Source organism: Schistocerca americana, chromosome 4 (genome assembly GCF_021461395.2).
Source record: "Schistocerca americana isolate TAMUIC-IGC-003095 chromosome 4, iqSchAmer2.1, whole genome shotgun sequence".
Lineage (NCBI taxonomy): Eukaryota > Metazoa > Arthropoda > Insecta > Orthoptera > Acrididae > Schistocerca > Schistocerca americana.
In genome coordinates this window covers 473,881,774-473,900,216 of record NC_060122.1, presented here as the reverse complement: position 1 = coordinate 473,900,216, position 18,443 = coordinate 473,881,774, and the positions used below count along the sequence as shown (strand labels likewise).

Here is an 18,443-nt window from a genome sequence, read left to right as displayed (position 1 = left end):
CAGTAGCAGTTTTTTAAATTTTAAATGCATTATTCCATCACTGGTTGGTATAATTATTCATATTTATCAATTGAAACAGAAACTATTGTACAGGATTAATGTACTTTTCCAACCAGTTTTTGGCTTTAATGGCTGCTTTTTGTGTCCATATGGGGATTTTTGTTTTATATGCCACCTTCAGACAATTACTGTCAGTCATTAGTTTTCAGATAGTGATGAACAACTTTCAAAAGGACTTACACACAACATGTGAGATGCAAAGAACAAAGTAAATATCGCCTTTGACAGTGCAAATATGATGTAATTATATAATATAGTAGGGAAGCCAAATGGTTGACTTTGGTTTATTGGTAGAATTATAGGAAAGCACGGTTCATTTGTAAAGGAGACCACATATAGGACACTAGTGGAAACCATTGCTGAGTATTGTTCGAGTGTTTGGGATCCGCATTGGGTAAGATTCAAGGCAAGCTGCTGGATTTGTTACCAGTAGTTTCGAACAACACACAAGTATTGTGGAGATGCTTCTTGGGAACTCAAGTGGGACACCCTGGAGGGAAGGTGACGTTCTTCTCTGAGGAACGCTATTGGGAACATTTAAAGAATTGGCATTTGAGCCTGACTGCAGAGTGATTCTACTGCTAACGGCATACAGTTCACGTAAGAACCATGAAGATAAGATATGTGAAATTGGGCTTATATGGAGGCATATAGATAGTCATTTTTACCTTGCTCTGTTTGCAAGTCAAACAGCAAAGAAAATGACTAATAGTGGTACAGGATACTCTCTGCCATTCGCCATATGGTGACTTGCAGAGTACATATGTAGATGTAGAAAATACACAGATGATCCCTTCATGCTTGATGTCTTGCCCCATTGCAGTGGTGTGTTCCATCAGGCTAACTGTCCCTGTCACAAGGCCAGAATGATGCTAAATTTGCTTGAGAAGTATCATAGGAAACACTGTTGATTTTGTGGTCACCAAATTGGCCTGATCTGAACCAGATGGAACATGCCTGGGCCACAGTGGTGCCAGCTCTGTGCCCACAAATCACCGGTCCATAATTTCCAAGAGTTGCATGACGTGTGTAGACATTGTGGCCACATGCCTCCTCAAACCTATCAAGGACATGTCGAATCCATGCTATGCCTAATCACTGCTGAACCAACACTTTATTAAGCAAGTGTTCCTAATGTTCATCTACATCTACATGACTACTCTGAATATCACATTTAAGTGCCTGGCAGATGGTTCATCAAACCACCTTCACCTTCTGACTATTTCTCTACTATCTAGTTATGAACAGTGCACAGGAAAAACGAACACACAAATCTTTCCGTGTGAGCTATTTCTTTTATTGTATTACAATGATCATTTTTCCCTATGTAAGTGGTTGTCAACAAAATATTTCCATATTCAGAGAAGACTGTTAGATATTTAACTTTTGTGAAGAGATCTCGACACAATGAATAGGTCTCTGTTTTGACAACTGCCACCCCAACTGGCATATCATTTCAGTGACACTCTCTCCATTATTTAATGATAATACACAGCAAATGGCCCTTCTTTAAACTTTTTCAATGTCCTCTGTTAGTCCTATCTAGCAAGAATCTGATACTGTGCAGCAATATCCCAAAAGAGGGTGGATAAATGTAGTGTAGGCAGTCTCTTTAGTAGACGTGTTGCAAATAAAACACGGTCTTTAGTTCACCTTCCCCATAACATTATCTGTGTTATTGTTCACTTTTAAGTTATTCATAATTGTAATGTATAGACCTTTAGTTGAATTGTCAACCTTTATGTGTGTGTGTTTTTATTGTGTAACTGAAATTAATGCATTCCTTTTAGTACTCATGTGGATGACTTCACACTTTTCATTATGATGTCTCTTCACGCCATACAGATATGCAGAATGAGATTCTGCAGCGGAGTGTGTGCTGATATGAAACTTTCCAGCACACAGTTTTAATCTGCCAGGAAGTTTCATACAGATATCATCTCTAAACCATTTTACTGTCGGTTTTGATCTTCTGACAACTTTACTGATTGGTAAATGACAACATTGTGTGCAAACAGAGTCATAGCCCAGTAGAGATAGCTCTGAAAATGGAGTTGGGCTGTAAAGGGTGGAGTGATTTCATTTTCAGATTTGTTTTACGTATTACCAGTCTTGTGAAAAGTCCAAGTTTTAAACCTTCTATCCCTTGTGTGATATCTGCTATTTTGAAAAAATTGCGAAGAAATGTTACCTTTTACAGTTTCCTCCTCATTAACTTGTTTACAGTGCGTTTTAGGCAAAAAATGCCATTATCAGTTTAAAGAGATTTAAATTTTGTGCATGTTACATATATAACATGGAAAATTCTGAACAGCTATTGAGATACCAGACTTCAAACATGTGCAGATAGTCATGAAATACTAAAGGTTAGATATGTCAGTGGTTTCACCTTAATAACTTTTTTGGTGCAGTTTTCTGCACAGTGAGCTATAACCTTTGTTGTAGAGGATTTATTCCTGAATGTAATATCATCTTTAAGCATCTCATGAACTCATGAGATTTGTGTAATTTCTAGGGAATACATCCACAAAAAGACAAAGGCCACTTTGTACTCTGCCTTCACGCTTTTACTAAATGACATAGAAATGGGAAAGAACAAAGTTGATGTAATAGATGGCGGCTACCTCCTACACCATGTTCACTGGAATCAGAATGAAAGTTTTTTTTGCTATTTTTGAAAAGATTTGTGACTTACATACTGGGACATGATGGCCAAAATGGTGTGGTACTCTTCAATGGGTACCCCACAGAAGAAAACAAAAGAACACAAAAAGCACCGAAAGAGCTCATCATTCCAAGCTACAATCTTGTACAGAAATTTACTTTGAGGGTACCATGTTTCTGCAGACGCCAAAGGATAAATTGTTATTGAATGAAAAAAATAAATGAACAAACCTGCTTTGTGTCATTGCTTCAGAAGGGATTTCAGAGTACAGATGGTCACCAAACAAGCAATAGAAGATAGAAATATGTTAATTGTGAAAGCTGCCATTTTGTTGTGTTTTTAACATGCATGGTTCTGTTTTTGTTATAGCAGAAGACATTGATCTTTTGATTTTCGTAATTGCTTTAACACGAGACAGGTGTTGTTTTGAAAATTTGGAAGGGGTAACATAGGAGATATGCTATCTCCCAAAACATACTTCAGATATAACATTCTATCCCTCCATGTGATAAGTGATCGCAATACCACCTCTGCTCTGTTTCTACAATGTAAAATTAGATTTTGCACTATGCTTGAAAGTGGTGCTTGCCACATTAAAAGTGTTTCAATTTTCAAAGATTCAGATTTGGAAAAAGAGATCATGAAAGCAACTGAAAAAATTCCTTGTGGCTCTGTCGAGGAGTCTCGAACACTTCTGTAGATGAGTTTTATATCTTGCTTTTCTAAAGCTGCTACCAACACCAAATTCGATTTGACATGCCTACCTCCAACAAGGGATGCACTGTAGTATCATGTACATAGAACTTATCTGCAAGTTCAAATGTGGATGGGGTATGAAAACAACACCCTCAAGTGGGAACATGAGGAGGATATTGGTCGTCTAATTCCAGTGCCAATGAATAAAGAGACAGCTCCACAGCCTTTGCTTAAACATGATTTCAAGCCAGTGCAAAAGACCTGTGGCTGCAATTGCAACTGCAAAAAGCAGGACTTTGATCTCCATTGTGTGTGTTCATTGTGGATCCAAATCATGTGGAAATGCACCAGAGGTGGAATTCAACAAGGAAGATGAATTAGATAATCCACTACCTATTGGTTGAAGTGGTGAAGCGTAAACACTAACCTCATCTGAGGCAAAACAACAGAAGTTGATGAACTTTTCACTTAAAATTTTGTGTACATCATCAAAATAAAATTTAAGATCTATTTTTAAACTGTATTTTGTTGAAATATACATATGTATAAAAGTGTTGAAAATTGGTATTTTTATTTTCCAAAAATACTTAATCCCTAGAAATTATATGTATCTGACCAATTAAACATATATATTACATACATAATGGCTTAAAGATGACGTTATATTCAGGACTGTTATTTTTGACTGACTTTTGAGTCAACTTTCGCTAAAATTGTTAATGCAACATTTCACAGTGTGTACAGGGAGTAATTACAAGTACTTGGTATGACTAGAAGAAAATTAAGTCCTCTACATCATTGGTTATTAAGCACTGTGCAGAAAATGATACTAAGAAAAGTTATTTAGGCGAAACCTCTGACGTATCTTAACTTTCTGTAATTTCATAACATTTTTGCAGGTGTTCACAGCCTGTTGTGTATGAAACTTGCAGTAAATGTAACACTGTTTAAAGCTGATAATGGTCTATTTTTGTCTAAAATGCATTGGAAGCGAGTTACTGAGGGAAAACTGTAACTAGTGGGTTTTTGTTTTTTTTTTTCCTCAGGATGATGGATATCACACAAGGGGGCCAATATCGGAAAATAAGATTCTTCGCGAGAAGGGTATTACATACAACATGCCTGAAAATGAAAATTACTCCATATTTTGCAATCCAAAATGCTATCTCCATTGGGTTATAAGAAAGCTGCACAGATCATCATCAGATAGGCACCACAGAAAGGCAGCTAAACGTGTGAGCTTGCAGCCAGAAGGCCTTCTTCTGAAGCAGACAAAACACACACGCGCGCACACACACACCTCAAATACATATGACCCCTGTCTCTGGTCACTGAGGCCAGACTGTGAGTGGCTGCACAAGGGGAGAAACAGTCTGGCTGGTGGGGGCAAAGCGAAGGTTATGGTGTGGAGAAGGAGGGATAGCAGAGTACTGGTGGGGGATGGCAAAGTGTTGTTTGTCGGTGCATCTGGGGATGTGGTGGGACAGGTAGGGCACCTAGGGCAGTCAGGAGGTCAGATGGGGGTTGCATGTATAAAGAGGTAGTTGAATTTCACAAGAAATATACTTTCTAAATTTGTACTGACCAGTATCAGCAGATCATTTTCTTCAAGGTAATTCATAGTGATCAAACACAGTATATGTTCCAAATTACTACTGCAAATCGACATTAGTGATACGGGCCTGTAGTTCTGCCGATTACTCCTATTTCCCTTCTTGAGTAGTGTTGTGACCTGTGCAGTTTCCCAGTCGTTAGAATGGATCTTTCATCGAGTAAGTGGTTGTGTATGATTGCTGAGAACAGAGCTGTTATAACAGTGCACTCTGAAAGGAAGTAATTGATACACAATCTGCATCAGAAGACTTGGCGTTATTAGGTTATTGAAGTTGCTTTTCTACATCAAGAATATCTATTTCTAAGTTACTCATGTTGGCAGCTGTTCGTGATTCGAATTTTGGAATATGCACTTGGTCTTCTTTGATGAAGTAATTTCAGAAAGTGTGTTTAATAACTCCGCTGTAGTGGTACTGTCATTGGTAACATTACCATTGACTGTGCGTTGCCGCTGGTCTACTTTACTTACGACCAGAATCTCTTTGGATTTTCTCCCAGATTTCAAGACAGTCTTGTTGTGAAAACTATTAAAAGCATTTCACATTGAAGCCCGTGCTAAATTTTGAGCTTCTGTGAAACATTGCTGGGCTTGGAGGTTTTATGTTGCTCTAAATTTGGCGTGCTTTTTCCGTTGGTTCTGCAACTGTCTCTTCACTGTTTTGTGTACCATGGGGGACTAGTCCTGTCTCATATTAATTTATTTGGCATACGTCTCTCCATTGCTGTTAATACTATTTCTTTGAATTTAAGCCATACATAATTTGTTGGGAAGGAGTGGAGGTCGGCTAAGTCCTGTATCTCTCATCATGCTCCGGGTTATTTGTTGCTAATATGTCAAGCTCGTTTTCAAAACTATTTACACTTCCAGTAATTTTTGGCTCATCAGTGTTTGTAAGCCAAACAGTACCTATATGTAGAGGAAACAAACCAGAAAACATTAAGACATTAATGTGTGTGTGTGTGTGTGTGTGTGTGTGTGTGTGTGTGTGTGTGTGTGTGTAGAACATCTACAGTTTGTATTTATCATTAGTGAATTTCCTGGATATTACAGCCATGAGAATGAAAACAGTAATTCAATTTGTGTACCATATTTATTGGCAAACCACTATTTTCATAGCAGTTGTGCAGTTATCAGTAGCATTGTGCTTAACTCTGGCAACAGATTCTTAACATTACAAAAATTGTACCTTATACTGCGAACAAGTTATTTATAAAGTAGTTAACTAAGCATTGCAATTACAGGAATATATGTATATCAGGGTATATACGACCCGGGAGATCCAGGAAAAACCTGAGAATTTTTTCATCCGGGAGAAAACTGGGAAAAACCCAGGATATTTTTGAATTCCGGGAATGTTTCATTGTTTGAGTTTTCAGTTATATTTTTGAAATTTTAACTGGTAAGAGTCAATACTCTAACAAAGGATATTACTGTACCCTGCTACTGCAGAATAATACTTCAACAATAAAACATAAACGAGAGAAAAAACGAAAATAACTTAAATTGCAAAGGAAATGCGCCATATACAACAACGACACACAGTGCTCATGCAAGTGTCTGCCAATTGAAAATGTATTGAAGGTTTTAGGAAGACTATGCAGTGCTTCATAACAACAAATTGCCTCCAATGAGCGTGAATTTGCAACTGTTTACATTCGATTTGTTTTAGCAGTTACGCGCGGGCTCATGTGCATGCTCTGTTGAGTCATGTTTGAGTAGTAGATTCTCCCGCTTCTGGCTACAGGAATGTGGCCGTTGGCTGTGCAAGCAGTCGCAGCAAGTAGCTAGATGCTACCGGGAAAAGGGGGCACCAAATTCATATTCTTGAGAAAAAAAAAACTTGTTTCACAAAGCGCCTAGCATCCAGCACATGTTTGTCTATCGATTATTCATATGATTTTGAAAGACTTCCCTGTTAGTTTTTGAACATTTTTGAACACATTTTAAGTTGATTTCTAAATGAATCATAAGTTGACTTTTGAATGCATGCATAGTGTATGTGATGTATCTGTCAGGAAATCCTCATCGCATCTAGAAATAAACTTTCCACAGACAAAGGGGGCGGGGCAATACGAGCTGAGGGAGTAAAGCCGAACGGATGAATGCCAATCGCTCTCTGATTATGTGGTTGATTGCGTTTGCGAATGATCAGCATTGTTATAATTACTAACGATATCCTTAGGTTCAGACTACCAGAATGGAAATAAACGAGTAACAGGAATAACAGGTGAGAAAGATTACGTATTATCTTCTTGGTGTATCCAAGAAAATGAAATTTTTACAGAAAATTTTTGGCCAGATCGCTACACTAGTAAGGACCAGTAGTACAGTCCCTGGCTAGCAGACGCGTAAGTTCTATTCTGGAAGTAATGCGGAAAACGTGTTGTTAGAACACATAACAACGCCTAACCAGAAAATAATCGCGGGATAACTAAACCTGTGATTCTGACAGGGTTAGTGAAGTTAATCGGCGAACAAATCTTGACAATGGCAGCAATAGCTATAGAATTGGTGATGACAAGATTGTTAGAACGAGGAAGGAGAAGAAACGGGGTCATCACACAAATTATGCAAGAATAAAATGATTCAAAATTTATATAAAAATTTTGTAATGCTACTTGTCGATCTCATGCTTGAAAAGTTGGTGCGTGTGAATGAAATGCTAACATAAAGGTTTTTGCTTGTAGTAGGCCTAATAGGCATTTGATAATGGTACTTCGTGAATTATATTCTGTCGTGTTATAAAAATGGCCATTTGTGCCAAAACAGTCTCGTTTATTTGGTGTGTGACAAAATTGCTGCCATTTTAGAAAGGCCTATTTTGTTTTATCTAGCAGACAGTGACAAAATAGACATAATCAGATAGAGAAACCACACCAGTCTTGGATATTATTTGTATTAACAGCTTTTTCAGTATTAGATAACGACATTTCAATTTTTCATGTAGCAAAACATTTGACGAACTTTGATGAGGTAATAGATTCTTTCACAGAAAGGAAAGTACGCCACGTAAAGCTGTAGCAAGAAAAAAATGCTAGGAGCTAAGGTTTGAAGAAATGTGTAATTTCTTGCTTATCTCTTGTCAGTATTGGTTTTATATATCCTATATTTAATTTTATGTCACACAAAACAGCAAGTTATTAACTAATAGGCAATAAAGAGTTCAGATTTTCTGAAGAGTTCTTGTTCGCTCGATTACAAATAATTCCATCCGTTCTTAATTGTGAGATTTTTTTAAGAGGGGCAGGCTGTCAAACCGGCTGACTGGAAGCAGGAGAGGCACCAAAGGACATTTCAATTTCCACTCGCCTGAATATAGTTTTGGCGTGCGGTAGAAAAATGCTTTATGAAGAGGCGTGGCACTGCAGTTTGGCACACTTAAGACCAAATAATAAGTCTTAACATTTCCTCGAACACACATGTTTTATGTTCCATTTTTCAGAATATATGCGCTACAAGAGGAACATATTTTTGAAAATTAGATTTTTTTAGTATTGACCCGGTTCGCAAATATCGTCGATCCGAGGCTGACGCGCAGAGCGCTCTGAGCTATAGTGGGTAGTCTCCATGTGACCCGTGTTTCCTTTTAGTGATTTTGCTGTTTCCTCCTCGTTTACTCTCACATCAGATGAAAACAAAACGGATATCTGTGGCCGGGAGTTATCAAGTGAATTAAAACACATTCACATAATTACGGAAGGCTAAAATACGTCATTAGTTTCAGATTTTATTTTATTTCCACCTTTCTGACAGTCAAGCATTAATTGTCTTGCGGAACAATGAAGTTTGCTAAATAAATTTGACTTTCGTTAACCTTTTCCGCAGAGGCAGTCAATGTATTTGAAACGAAATGTTTCATTCCACAGTACTGGCTAGTTTCAACTGTTCGCTGCATTTCAAGTGCACATTTTTATTTTCTATCATGTATGGCATTATTTCATAATAAAGAACCAAACATGATATAATACAGTACTGGTACTCCAAGAAAATTTACATCCCGAAAACCACACTGAAAAGCTTAATATCAGGTCGAGGTCTACTTCATTGGGAATCCGGATATACGAATGTGCACTGTAAGTATGCACTCTAAATGTGTACATTTTAATATTGTTCGCTGAATTCCGATGCTCTTGCAGTATCCTCTGATGTCTTGTTTCTTTTATGACATAATGTATGATCTTTCAATGTTTTACACGTACATACATACGGGCTTCCTACGTCATGACAGCTACCCAACCTCAGTGTCGCCTGTTATCTGTGCTTTCTGGCAACTGCTGAAATGAACGTACTTCTAACAGGTCGCGGGAAAATATTGCGAATAGTGGTTTGAAAAGCGTTACTTTCAAAGTAAATATCCTTTTACGTAAGTTGAACTGTGTGCAAGAATGTACCATGAATTTATTAAATCACAGAGCGTTTGACTCGCATTTAAAAATCACCTCTTTGATGACGCTTCATTTAGAAGAATTTCGAACCCTGAAGATCAGACATTTATGTCATTATTAAAAATATTACTGGCACATTTGTGTGATATGTCTTAAAGTGTAACACGCGCAAAAAAGATCAACAGTATATTCGAAAGCTTAGCTTCCCTTGCAGCTTGAGAATAATATTATATGTGAAAACTTTGCTTTTCTTGTAGCTGCACTATGTATATTAATTTAAACTATTAACTTTTCCTGTTTGTGTGTTCATGCTACTTAACAGTGATGTTGCTGTTGGCTGACTACATCACGTGTCCTATGCTCTTAATATCCGCTGTCATCGGCTGGCGAGATTACATGATATGAGCTACAAACGGCCTACAAAAGCGCATCAAAATCTCGATTTCAATGATATGGAAAGTAACATGCAGTGTTTGATGGAATTCCAGTGTATACTTTCGTAATACAAAAATATGCAGCGTACATGTTGCTGCGCATCAAAGATGTTTCCAAAGCGTGTCTTTTTCCCTGAGTTTCGTTTCCTAAAGTGCCGGGAAAATATACTGCCACCTGGGAGAAAGTGTATTTTTAATCGGGAAACCCGGGAAAAATCTGAGAATTTTTTTTCCTTCTCCTCGTATACACCCTTTATATGCTTCCTATATTTCCTAAAATCTCTGCAAGGTGTATTTCTTAATAATTAACTGACTCTGAGAAGCAGTCGTTTAATCTGGCCAGGATTACAAGTTCCTCGAAAATAAACGCCATATTTCTTATACCCAGATGTGTTGTCACACACTAAAAGCAGAGTTATCCATTGCTGATGGGAGATGGGAGAGTTCTTTGGTGCCAACTTGGTTTATAGTTACTCTCTTTCTTAATAGCTTTGTGACTTTCGACCAAGCCGCAGTGTACTTGCTCAGTAGCTTGCGTGGGCATAATGATGACATAATCTTGTTGAGAAGTTAACTGTATTTGCAATGACTGTATACTTCAGCATCTGCCCTACCTGATGTGTAAGGGCTTTTAAAAAGTTAGGTCATCACTGTAAAAAATGCCACACAGGTATCTTTATCATGTATGCAGTTTCGTTCATAAATGCACCATTCTTCCACAGATTACCCCCCCTTCCCCCCCCCCCCCCCCCCCCCAAAAAAAAAAAAAAAAAAATCCACATCTGCCTTTTGTTTTACCTACTAATGGTTTTCTTTGTTATTTAAGTCGATACAAGGCCCCAGGAATAGACAACATTCCTTTAGAACTACTGACAGCCTTGGGAGAGCCAGTCCTGACAAAACTCTACCATCTGGTGAGCAAAATGTATGAGACAGGCGAAATACCCTCAGACTTCAAGAAGAATATAACAATTCCAATACCAAAGAAAGCAGGTGTTGACAGATGTAAAAATTATCGAACTGTCAGTTTAATAAGCCACAGCTGCAAAATACTAACGTGAATTCTTTACAGACGAGTGGAACAACTGGTATAAGCCGACCTCGGGGAAGATCAGTTTGGATTCCGTAGAAATATTGGAACACGTGATGCAATACTGACCCTACAGCTTATCTTAGAAGCTAGATTAAGAAAAGGGAAACCTATGTTTCTAGCATTTGTAGACTTAGAGAAAGCTTTTGACAATGTTGACTGGAATATCCTGGAATATTCTGAAGGTGGCAGGGATAAAATACAGGGAGCGAAGGGCTATTTACAGTTTGTACAGAAACCAGATGACAGTTATAAGAGTTGAGAGACATGAAAGGGGAGCAATGGTTGGGAAGGGAGTGAGACAGTGTTGTAGCCTCTCCCCGATGTTATTCAATCTGTATATTGAACAAACAGTAAAGGAAACAAAAGAAAAATTCGGAGCATGTATAAAAACCTTAAGGTTCGTCGATGACCTTGTAAGTCTGTAAGAGACAGCAAAGGACTTGGAAGAGCAGCTGAACGGAATGGACAGTGTCTTAAAAGAAGGATATAAGATGAACATCAACAAAAGCAAAATGAGGATAATGGAATGTAGTCGAGTTAACTTGGGTGATGCTGAGGAAATTAGATTAGGAAATGAGACACGTAAAGTAGTAAAGGAGTTTTGCTATTTGGGGAGCAAAATACCTGATGATGGTCGAAGTGGAGAGGATATAAAATGTAGACTGGCAATGGCAAGGAAAGCATTTCTGAAGAAGAGAAATTTGTTAACATTGAGTATAGATTTAAGTGTCAGGAAGTCGTTTCTGAAAGTATTTGTATGGAGTGTAGCCATGTATGGAACTGAAACGGTGACGATAAATAGTTTAGACAGGAAGAGAATAGGAGCTTTCGAAATGTGGTGCTACAGAATAATGCTGAAGATTAGATGGGTAGATCACATAACTAATACGGAGGTATTGAATAGAATTGGGGAGGAGAGGAGTTTGTGGCACAATTTGACTAGAAGAAGGGATCGGTTGGTCGGACATATTCTGAGGCATCAAGGGATCGCCAATTTAGTATTGGAGGGCAGCGTGGAGGGTAAAAATCGTAGAGGGAGACCAAGAGATGAATATACTAAGCAGATTCAGAAGGATGTAGGCTGCAGTACATACCGGGAGATGAAGCAGCTTGCACAGGAAAGAGTAGCATGGAGAGCTGCATCAAACCAGTATCAGGACTGAAGACCACAACAACAACATCACTTCATACTGTTATCCCTGGATATTTAAATGCTATTAATCTCTAGACTAACTATGTATTTGTAACATACAGGTTCCCAAGTCATAGTGTCAGGGACGTACTTGTGAAAATACTACATATGAACATATCGTGACTATCAATAAGGAACATCCTATGGAAATTTAAAATGACATGTATGTCTATTACAAGCAGAATACTATATGCAAAGAATGTGAGTCAAACTATTCTATTTCTTCGAGAAAATCTTTTTTCTGCTGAGAACGTCATACTGTCTGAGCTTAGAACAATCTCTTTGGTCCTGCGGTCACCTTCAGACTTTCATTCTGTGTGTGTGTGTGTGTGTGTGAGAGAGAGAGAGAGAGAGAGAGAGAGAGAGAGATTAGTTTAGTGAATATATGGGTACTGATGAACTAATTCAGATAAAGGAGAATTTAGAAATAACGAAAAATTTCTTCACTGAATTTGGAATGTGCTCTGTATCACTATCCGTATAATTCCATGTGCATATTTTTCATGTCCTCAATAAGATATAATGAAAGCAATTGTCTTTTGTGTGTAGACCTGCTGGTGGAGTTCATTATGAGCCACATGATGAAGAAGTTGCCAATGGAGTTGTACTTGCTCTGCGTTGGTGTTGTTCATCGAGTTCTGTGTTACCAGAAAAGATGTCGTGTTCGTCTAAATTACCAGTGGAAAGAGCTGCTTACAGCATTAATTACGTTGCTAAAATTTGTTCTTGCAAATGAAAATCACCTTGCCAAAAAAATGAATATCTTTCATCTTACTTTGCAGGTGGGTCATAGCAAATTTTTCATTCTATTTTTGCTTCATATCTATAAAAATCGCTACTAACACAACATAATGGTTTTGCAAATCCATGTTGACACCCTTCCCCCCCCCCCCCTCCCCCCCCCCCACCACCACTACTGTCTCTCTCTCTCTCTCTCTCTCTCTCTCTCTCTCTCTCTCTCTCTCCCCCTCTCCCCCTCTCCCTCCCTCCCCCCTCCCTCCCACCTCCCCATTCATCTGTCTATCTCTAGCTGGCCTGTGAAGATGTATTTTGTACTAAACCAAGAAAATTTTACAGCTATCCATCACCAGATTGAAACATGCAGAAAGTACCTTGGTTACCAATATCCAAGCAGTTTGTAATTGTTGGAAGGCATCAGTATTTATGTGCATGCATATACACATTAACACTCTGTCGTTTTCTGCATATGTTAGTCACATAACAATAATTCAGCCTTAGTCATAAAACTGTAATATTTTTACTTGGCTGCCAACAGTATTCAGTGTTCACTGCAATTGTTGCCATGGCAACACTAAAAATATGTGCCTGACCACTGTTTGATTGAATGCCATATCAACACTTAACATACTACATCTCTCAACCCAAGACAATGTTATTTCCCCCGATTTTCATGCCCGGAAGTAGGGAGTGTTCTTGTCTTCACACCATTTCATGTGGAGTTTTTCTTTTCGTTACCAATTAGAACCTCGAGCTTCTGTTAAATTGTAATTTTACTCTCTGCCACACATGCTGCTTTAATCTTGAACGTATGCGTACGCTTTGAACACTGTTGTACGATAACAGAAAGTGTGGCAATGTTTTTTATCATTTGTTGCTCGACTGTAGAGATCACTCTTCTAAAGTGAAACAACATGGTTCAGCATTGAATTTCTCAACACGATGCAGGTGTTACTGTGACACAAAGTTCAAAATCTGGTTGTTCAGCATGCAGAAGCAACAAACAATTATGCGGCTTCAAGGAAGCATGGAGTAACAGAAGCCAATGTTCGGTGGTGGCGAAAGAACAAAAGGTGTCTGAAAACTTTCAGTGGCCCACAGAGTGGATGTTTCAAAAATATTGAATTGGAAATACTGGCATTTGTGAACTAGAAACATAAAGAAGGGAAGACCGTTTTCTGCGATGTCATAGAGAGTAAAGGATGTGAATTGGCACAAGCACACTGTGTGCAAAGGATGGTGTGACACAGTGAACTTGTGCTGTGATGTGGAACATACCTTGTTCTTCCAGCATTGTACATGGAGAAGTGGATCAAGTATCACTGACACATTATAGGACTGAGGAAGGAACATGCTTACCTCTTAGTGCACATTGGAAAGACTGAGAAGACTATTGTTTGTTTCGACATGCCATATAGTACAATAGTTGAAGAGAAAGGTGCCAAAAGTGCATTGGTTCGTATCGCAGACAATGAGAAATCGCAAATTACTGTGATATTATGTGTGAAATGGGACAAAAATGTTATGCTACGTCATCCTCACTCATAGAACTATGCCAAAGGAAAAGCTACCACCTGGTGTAATATTTTGTTTCATTGGCAAAGGATGAGTGACCAATGAGTTAGTTATAGATCGGCTCCCTACTGCCTGGAGCAGGCAGTCAGGTGCTCTTGTAAAGAATCATAGAATGTTGATCCTTGTTGCTTTCAAGGGGCATTTGACACCAGCATTGAAGGCAGAAATCATGAAATTAAACACAGATCTTGTCATCATTTCAGAAGCCATGACTTTGCAACTACAAGTGTTAGATGTGGTGGTGAATATGCCACTTAAAGACCATCTGAAGCAACAGTACGGCAATTGCTTACTTCAAAGTGGTCAAGCTTGACTCCTACAGGGAATTTGCTGAAACCTTTGGTACCTCTAGTTGTGGAGGGGATTCCATTTTCTTGACGTGCATATCCAGTGCATCAGTTGTGAATGGCTGTAAGAAGTGATGTGTAACAGATGTATTAGATGGGAGTGAAGATGATCTACAGTGGAATGAAATGCAAGATAATCATGAAATAGGCAATAACACTGCAAATTCAGTGTACCATGCCAGTGAGGAGGACTACGTGGCATCTGTATCTGATTAACGTATGTCTTTGTTTAATTTTATTTTCTGTGTACCAGTACTTTTATTATCTCCTTCAGTTACCTGTAATACGGTAAACCATTTGTAAGTCATCAAAATAAACCTAGTATACGTATAAAACAATGGAAACTCCAGCAGGTTGGAATTTCCGACAATGTTAGGAAAGGAATGGATGGCTACTCACTGTAAAGACGACACATTGAGTTGCAGACGGGCACAATGAAAAGACTGTTGTACATTTAGCTTTTGGTTAAAACTTTCAGAAAAGAAACACACACACGCAGCAGCATAGCATACAAGTGGGGATGGGGGGGGGGGGGGGGGGGGGGTGCACAGAGACTAGATGAAGTCATGAGAAGACAGTCAGGCACAGTGATGGGAGGCCAAGGCACGTGCCCATCTTCCCCTTCCCTACTCTTTGAATAGAACATTTCCTATTGTCATTGTTCCAGTCAGTTTCATCCTATGTTACTTAATAAGAGCGTTAACGAGGAAAAAAACCTAGAATTTTCCATAAAGCTGTAAGATCCCCATTGTGGAAGCAGATGATACCTCTGAAGAGGCTCAGCTAGTAATGGCCAGATCCAGGAATGGTGAATCTTGGAACTCTGAATAATGGGTTTGTCAGCACTTGACAACCCTTTTTACTGGGTAACTGTAATTAAACTGAAGGTGTTCAGAGTGCTGCCATGCAGACCGTATATATTGCAGGACACTGAACCGTCATAGGTATGTTCATTAATCGGTGTGGTCACAAAGTATGCTGAAAAAATAATTATTCCACTTCCTGCCACCAATTGAAATTATTGCACTGTAAGCAGTCAGAATGTGAAATGTTTTGTGTCTTTACATCAGTATGTTCTTTGTCGCATGGTGACACTTGTTGATTTCTTTTGTAATGTGACTTTTGGTGTAAAGTATTAAGCAATAGCTACTGAGAAGAAGGACTGTGCAATGCTTGTAAAATTGTTTGATGAGAATGGTAGTAATAGCAGTGCTGCGTTGGGGGAATATCACTGACACAAACAGCTGCAAAGAGCCCCGTCTCAATAAATGAGCCAAAGAATATGATCAAGAAATTTAAAGATACAGGTGACTTCGGTGATGCACCAAGGAGAGGGAGGCAGCCCATTCTTATGGTAGTTGTTAAGTTGCTGTAACTATACCCAACCATGCAACATACACCTCAGATTCTGCAGCCACTGCTTGAGCTGTGTCATAGGAATTCCACTGAGATTTTATGTTGCCTGCATGTCATTGTTGGTTGTTGTATGGTACGTAATAAACTTTGAAATGGGATCCGACAAATATCAACCCTATTTGCCCTGCAAAAATATACTGATGGACCTGGTGGATGCCTAAATCTAATTCTGGCATCTCCCTGACTTAAATTTATAATTTCAGTAAGACCGATACACCAACAGAACAGTTTACTTTCGAGGAGTCAGCAATAGGTGTTTGCACACCAGAAAAATTAAATTTCAAAGTGTAGTTATTGTCACTGCTAACTTTTTTTGTGCACAGAGTATTTGTTGATAAAGGACTGGTGGAAACTTTTGAAACCAACCACAGTTTTTGATTTTGTAAATCACTCTCACAGATTACTTCTTGTAGAATTTATTTGTGTCTTCTATATAAAAAAATGGGAGTTTAGAAAATTTTCCTCCAGTAAACTCATTTCTTAGCATGAGAAATTTGCTCCTTTTGTACAGTCCCTGTCACCATCCATTTCACACTGCTCCCAATACTATTACAGGGTGATTTTCTATGGCTTGTTAGAAAGAAATACCATGTGACAATGATTCCAAAATCAACCTTGTGATGGCACAAATTCAGAAAAACGTTTGCACTTTTTGTATTGAGCACTGCACACATCTGTAAAATACTCTGTTTTATTAACAGTAGGACAGCAATGCGTAATTGACTCTGACTGAATATTTTAGACAAAAGCAATGTCATAGTTCTTCAATATCAGGATTTCAGAAAAACGTCTTGTAGAGTATGAAGTATAGCATATGACATGGAAGACCAATGGTAGGTTTGTGTTGCATGTTGTAGCAAAAAACCATAATTTTCAGCAAAATCCATTAATACTAATGCCTCATTTTCATTTATATTATTTTTTTCTCGCTTTCAAATATGCAACTTGACGTTTTGCTATATGACAATGTGGAACTAGAGTTTCTAGTTTACTTACTGACAGACCTGTAAATCCATTAAATGGTTGGGTTATATCAGTAATCGAGTTCCTTTGACTGATACCCACTCGTGGAAATTTATTTTGTCATATTCTTCAAGTTGAAATTTAATTTCAATGCAAATTGTTAATTTTTTTCGTGCTACAAACAATTTTATCTGTGCATCATCTTTCGTATTTAAATTTAGGTCCTGTAAAAGTGACATCATTCTGGTGTATGGTGCATACACAGCATGCATTCCTGTTGAACCAACAAGTACACACCATTTATGATACATTTGACAAAATTTTGAAAATCCAAGTTTAATGTTAGGATAAATTTTCTTATATATCTGCACACAACTCTTCTAAATTATGAAATATTAAATGTTTCTGAGGATGAACAGTGTTGTGTGATTCTTGAAATTTTCCTGGCATAAAGAGTAGTCCATGAATTTTCGGGATTGCAGCCAGACAACATCGACTTCCTGCCACAATATTTCAGCTGACAACTGTTCAACCATCTTCATGTGGGTGTTTTGCACTAGAGGTTGTTAGTTCACATCACTACCTTTATACCATAAATAGGCACAAAGACGCATGCGCAAAGGCAGCCAGCCACTGCATGAGTGACCTTGGTTGATTTACGTGCTCTCTTCAAATACTGTTCCATCTGTGGTGCACAGGTGCATGCTTAATGGGATACTACATGTGTGCGCTCTGTTGGAATGCGCACCCACAGAGTTAGGATTCAAATGTCAAAATAATAAAATTAAATCTCACTGTACATGTCATTGGTCATAAAATATTTTCTTTCTGAAGAAATCAAAGAAATCACCAGGTCCTACGACTTGCCCAGTTGAAAGCCACCATCACAATCAAAAAGATCTTGCACTAAACATATTTCCACCAGTTCCTTAATAAGTGAAACTCAGAAGGATCCTGTAGAAGCAAAGATATCCATGGTAGAACAATCCATGGAATGTCCTGTGGAAATACAGTTCTGCTTTGGTTGACTTATTGGGCTGCGAAAGGTGAGTGTGACGATCTTGTTCAATGGATCTTTCACGAACTGTGTGCATTGTCTGACCAATGTAGGCTTTGCCATGCTGGCAAGGTATTCTGTAGATTACAGTCTTCCACAATCCCAGATACTCCTTTGCCTCCTAACCAAGAAGAGCGCTAATCTCTGTAGGGGGGTGAAATGTTACTTTGACATAATGTTTTCGATCCTGCCTGATTTTGAGAAAAT

The 18,443-nt window shown here is 38.4% G+C and overlaps 1 protein-coding gene across 3 annotated transcripts in view; it reads left to right on the top strand.

Annotated features, from left to right (window-relative positions):
• LOC124612632 (armadillo-like helical domain-containing protein 3) overlaps positions 1-18,443 on the top strand; it is a 128,318-nt gene that overhangs the window by 82,939 nt on the left and 26,936 nt on the right. For all 3 annotated transcript variants that reach the window (XM_047140930.1, XM_047140929.1, XM_047140928.1), the window contains exon 11: positions 12,690-12,922. In XM_047140930.1, coding sequence (XP_046996886.1) covers positions 12,690-12,922 — 233 coding nt within the window. The remainder of the gene's footprint in view (positions 1-12,689; positions 12,923-18,443) is intronic.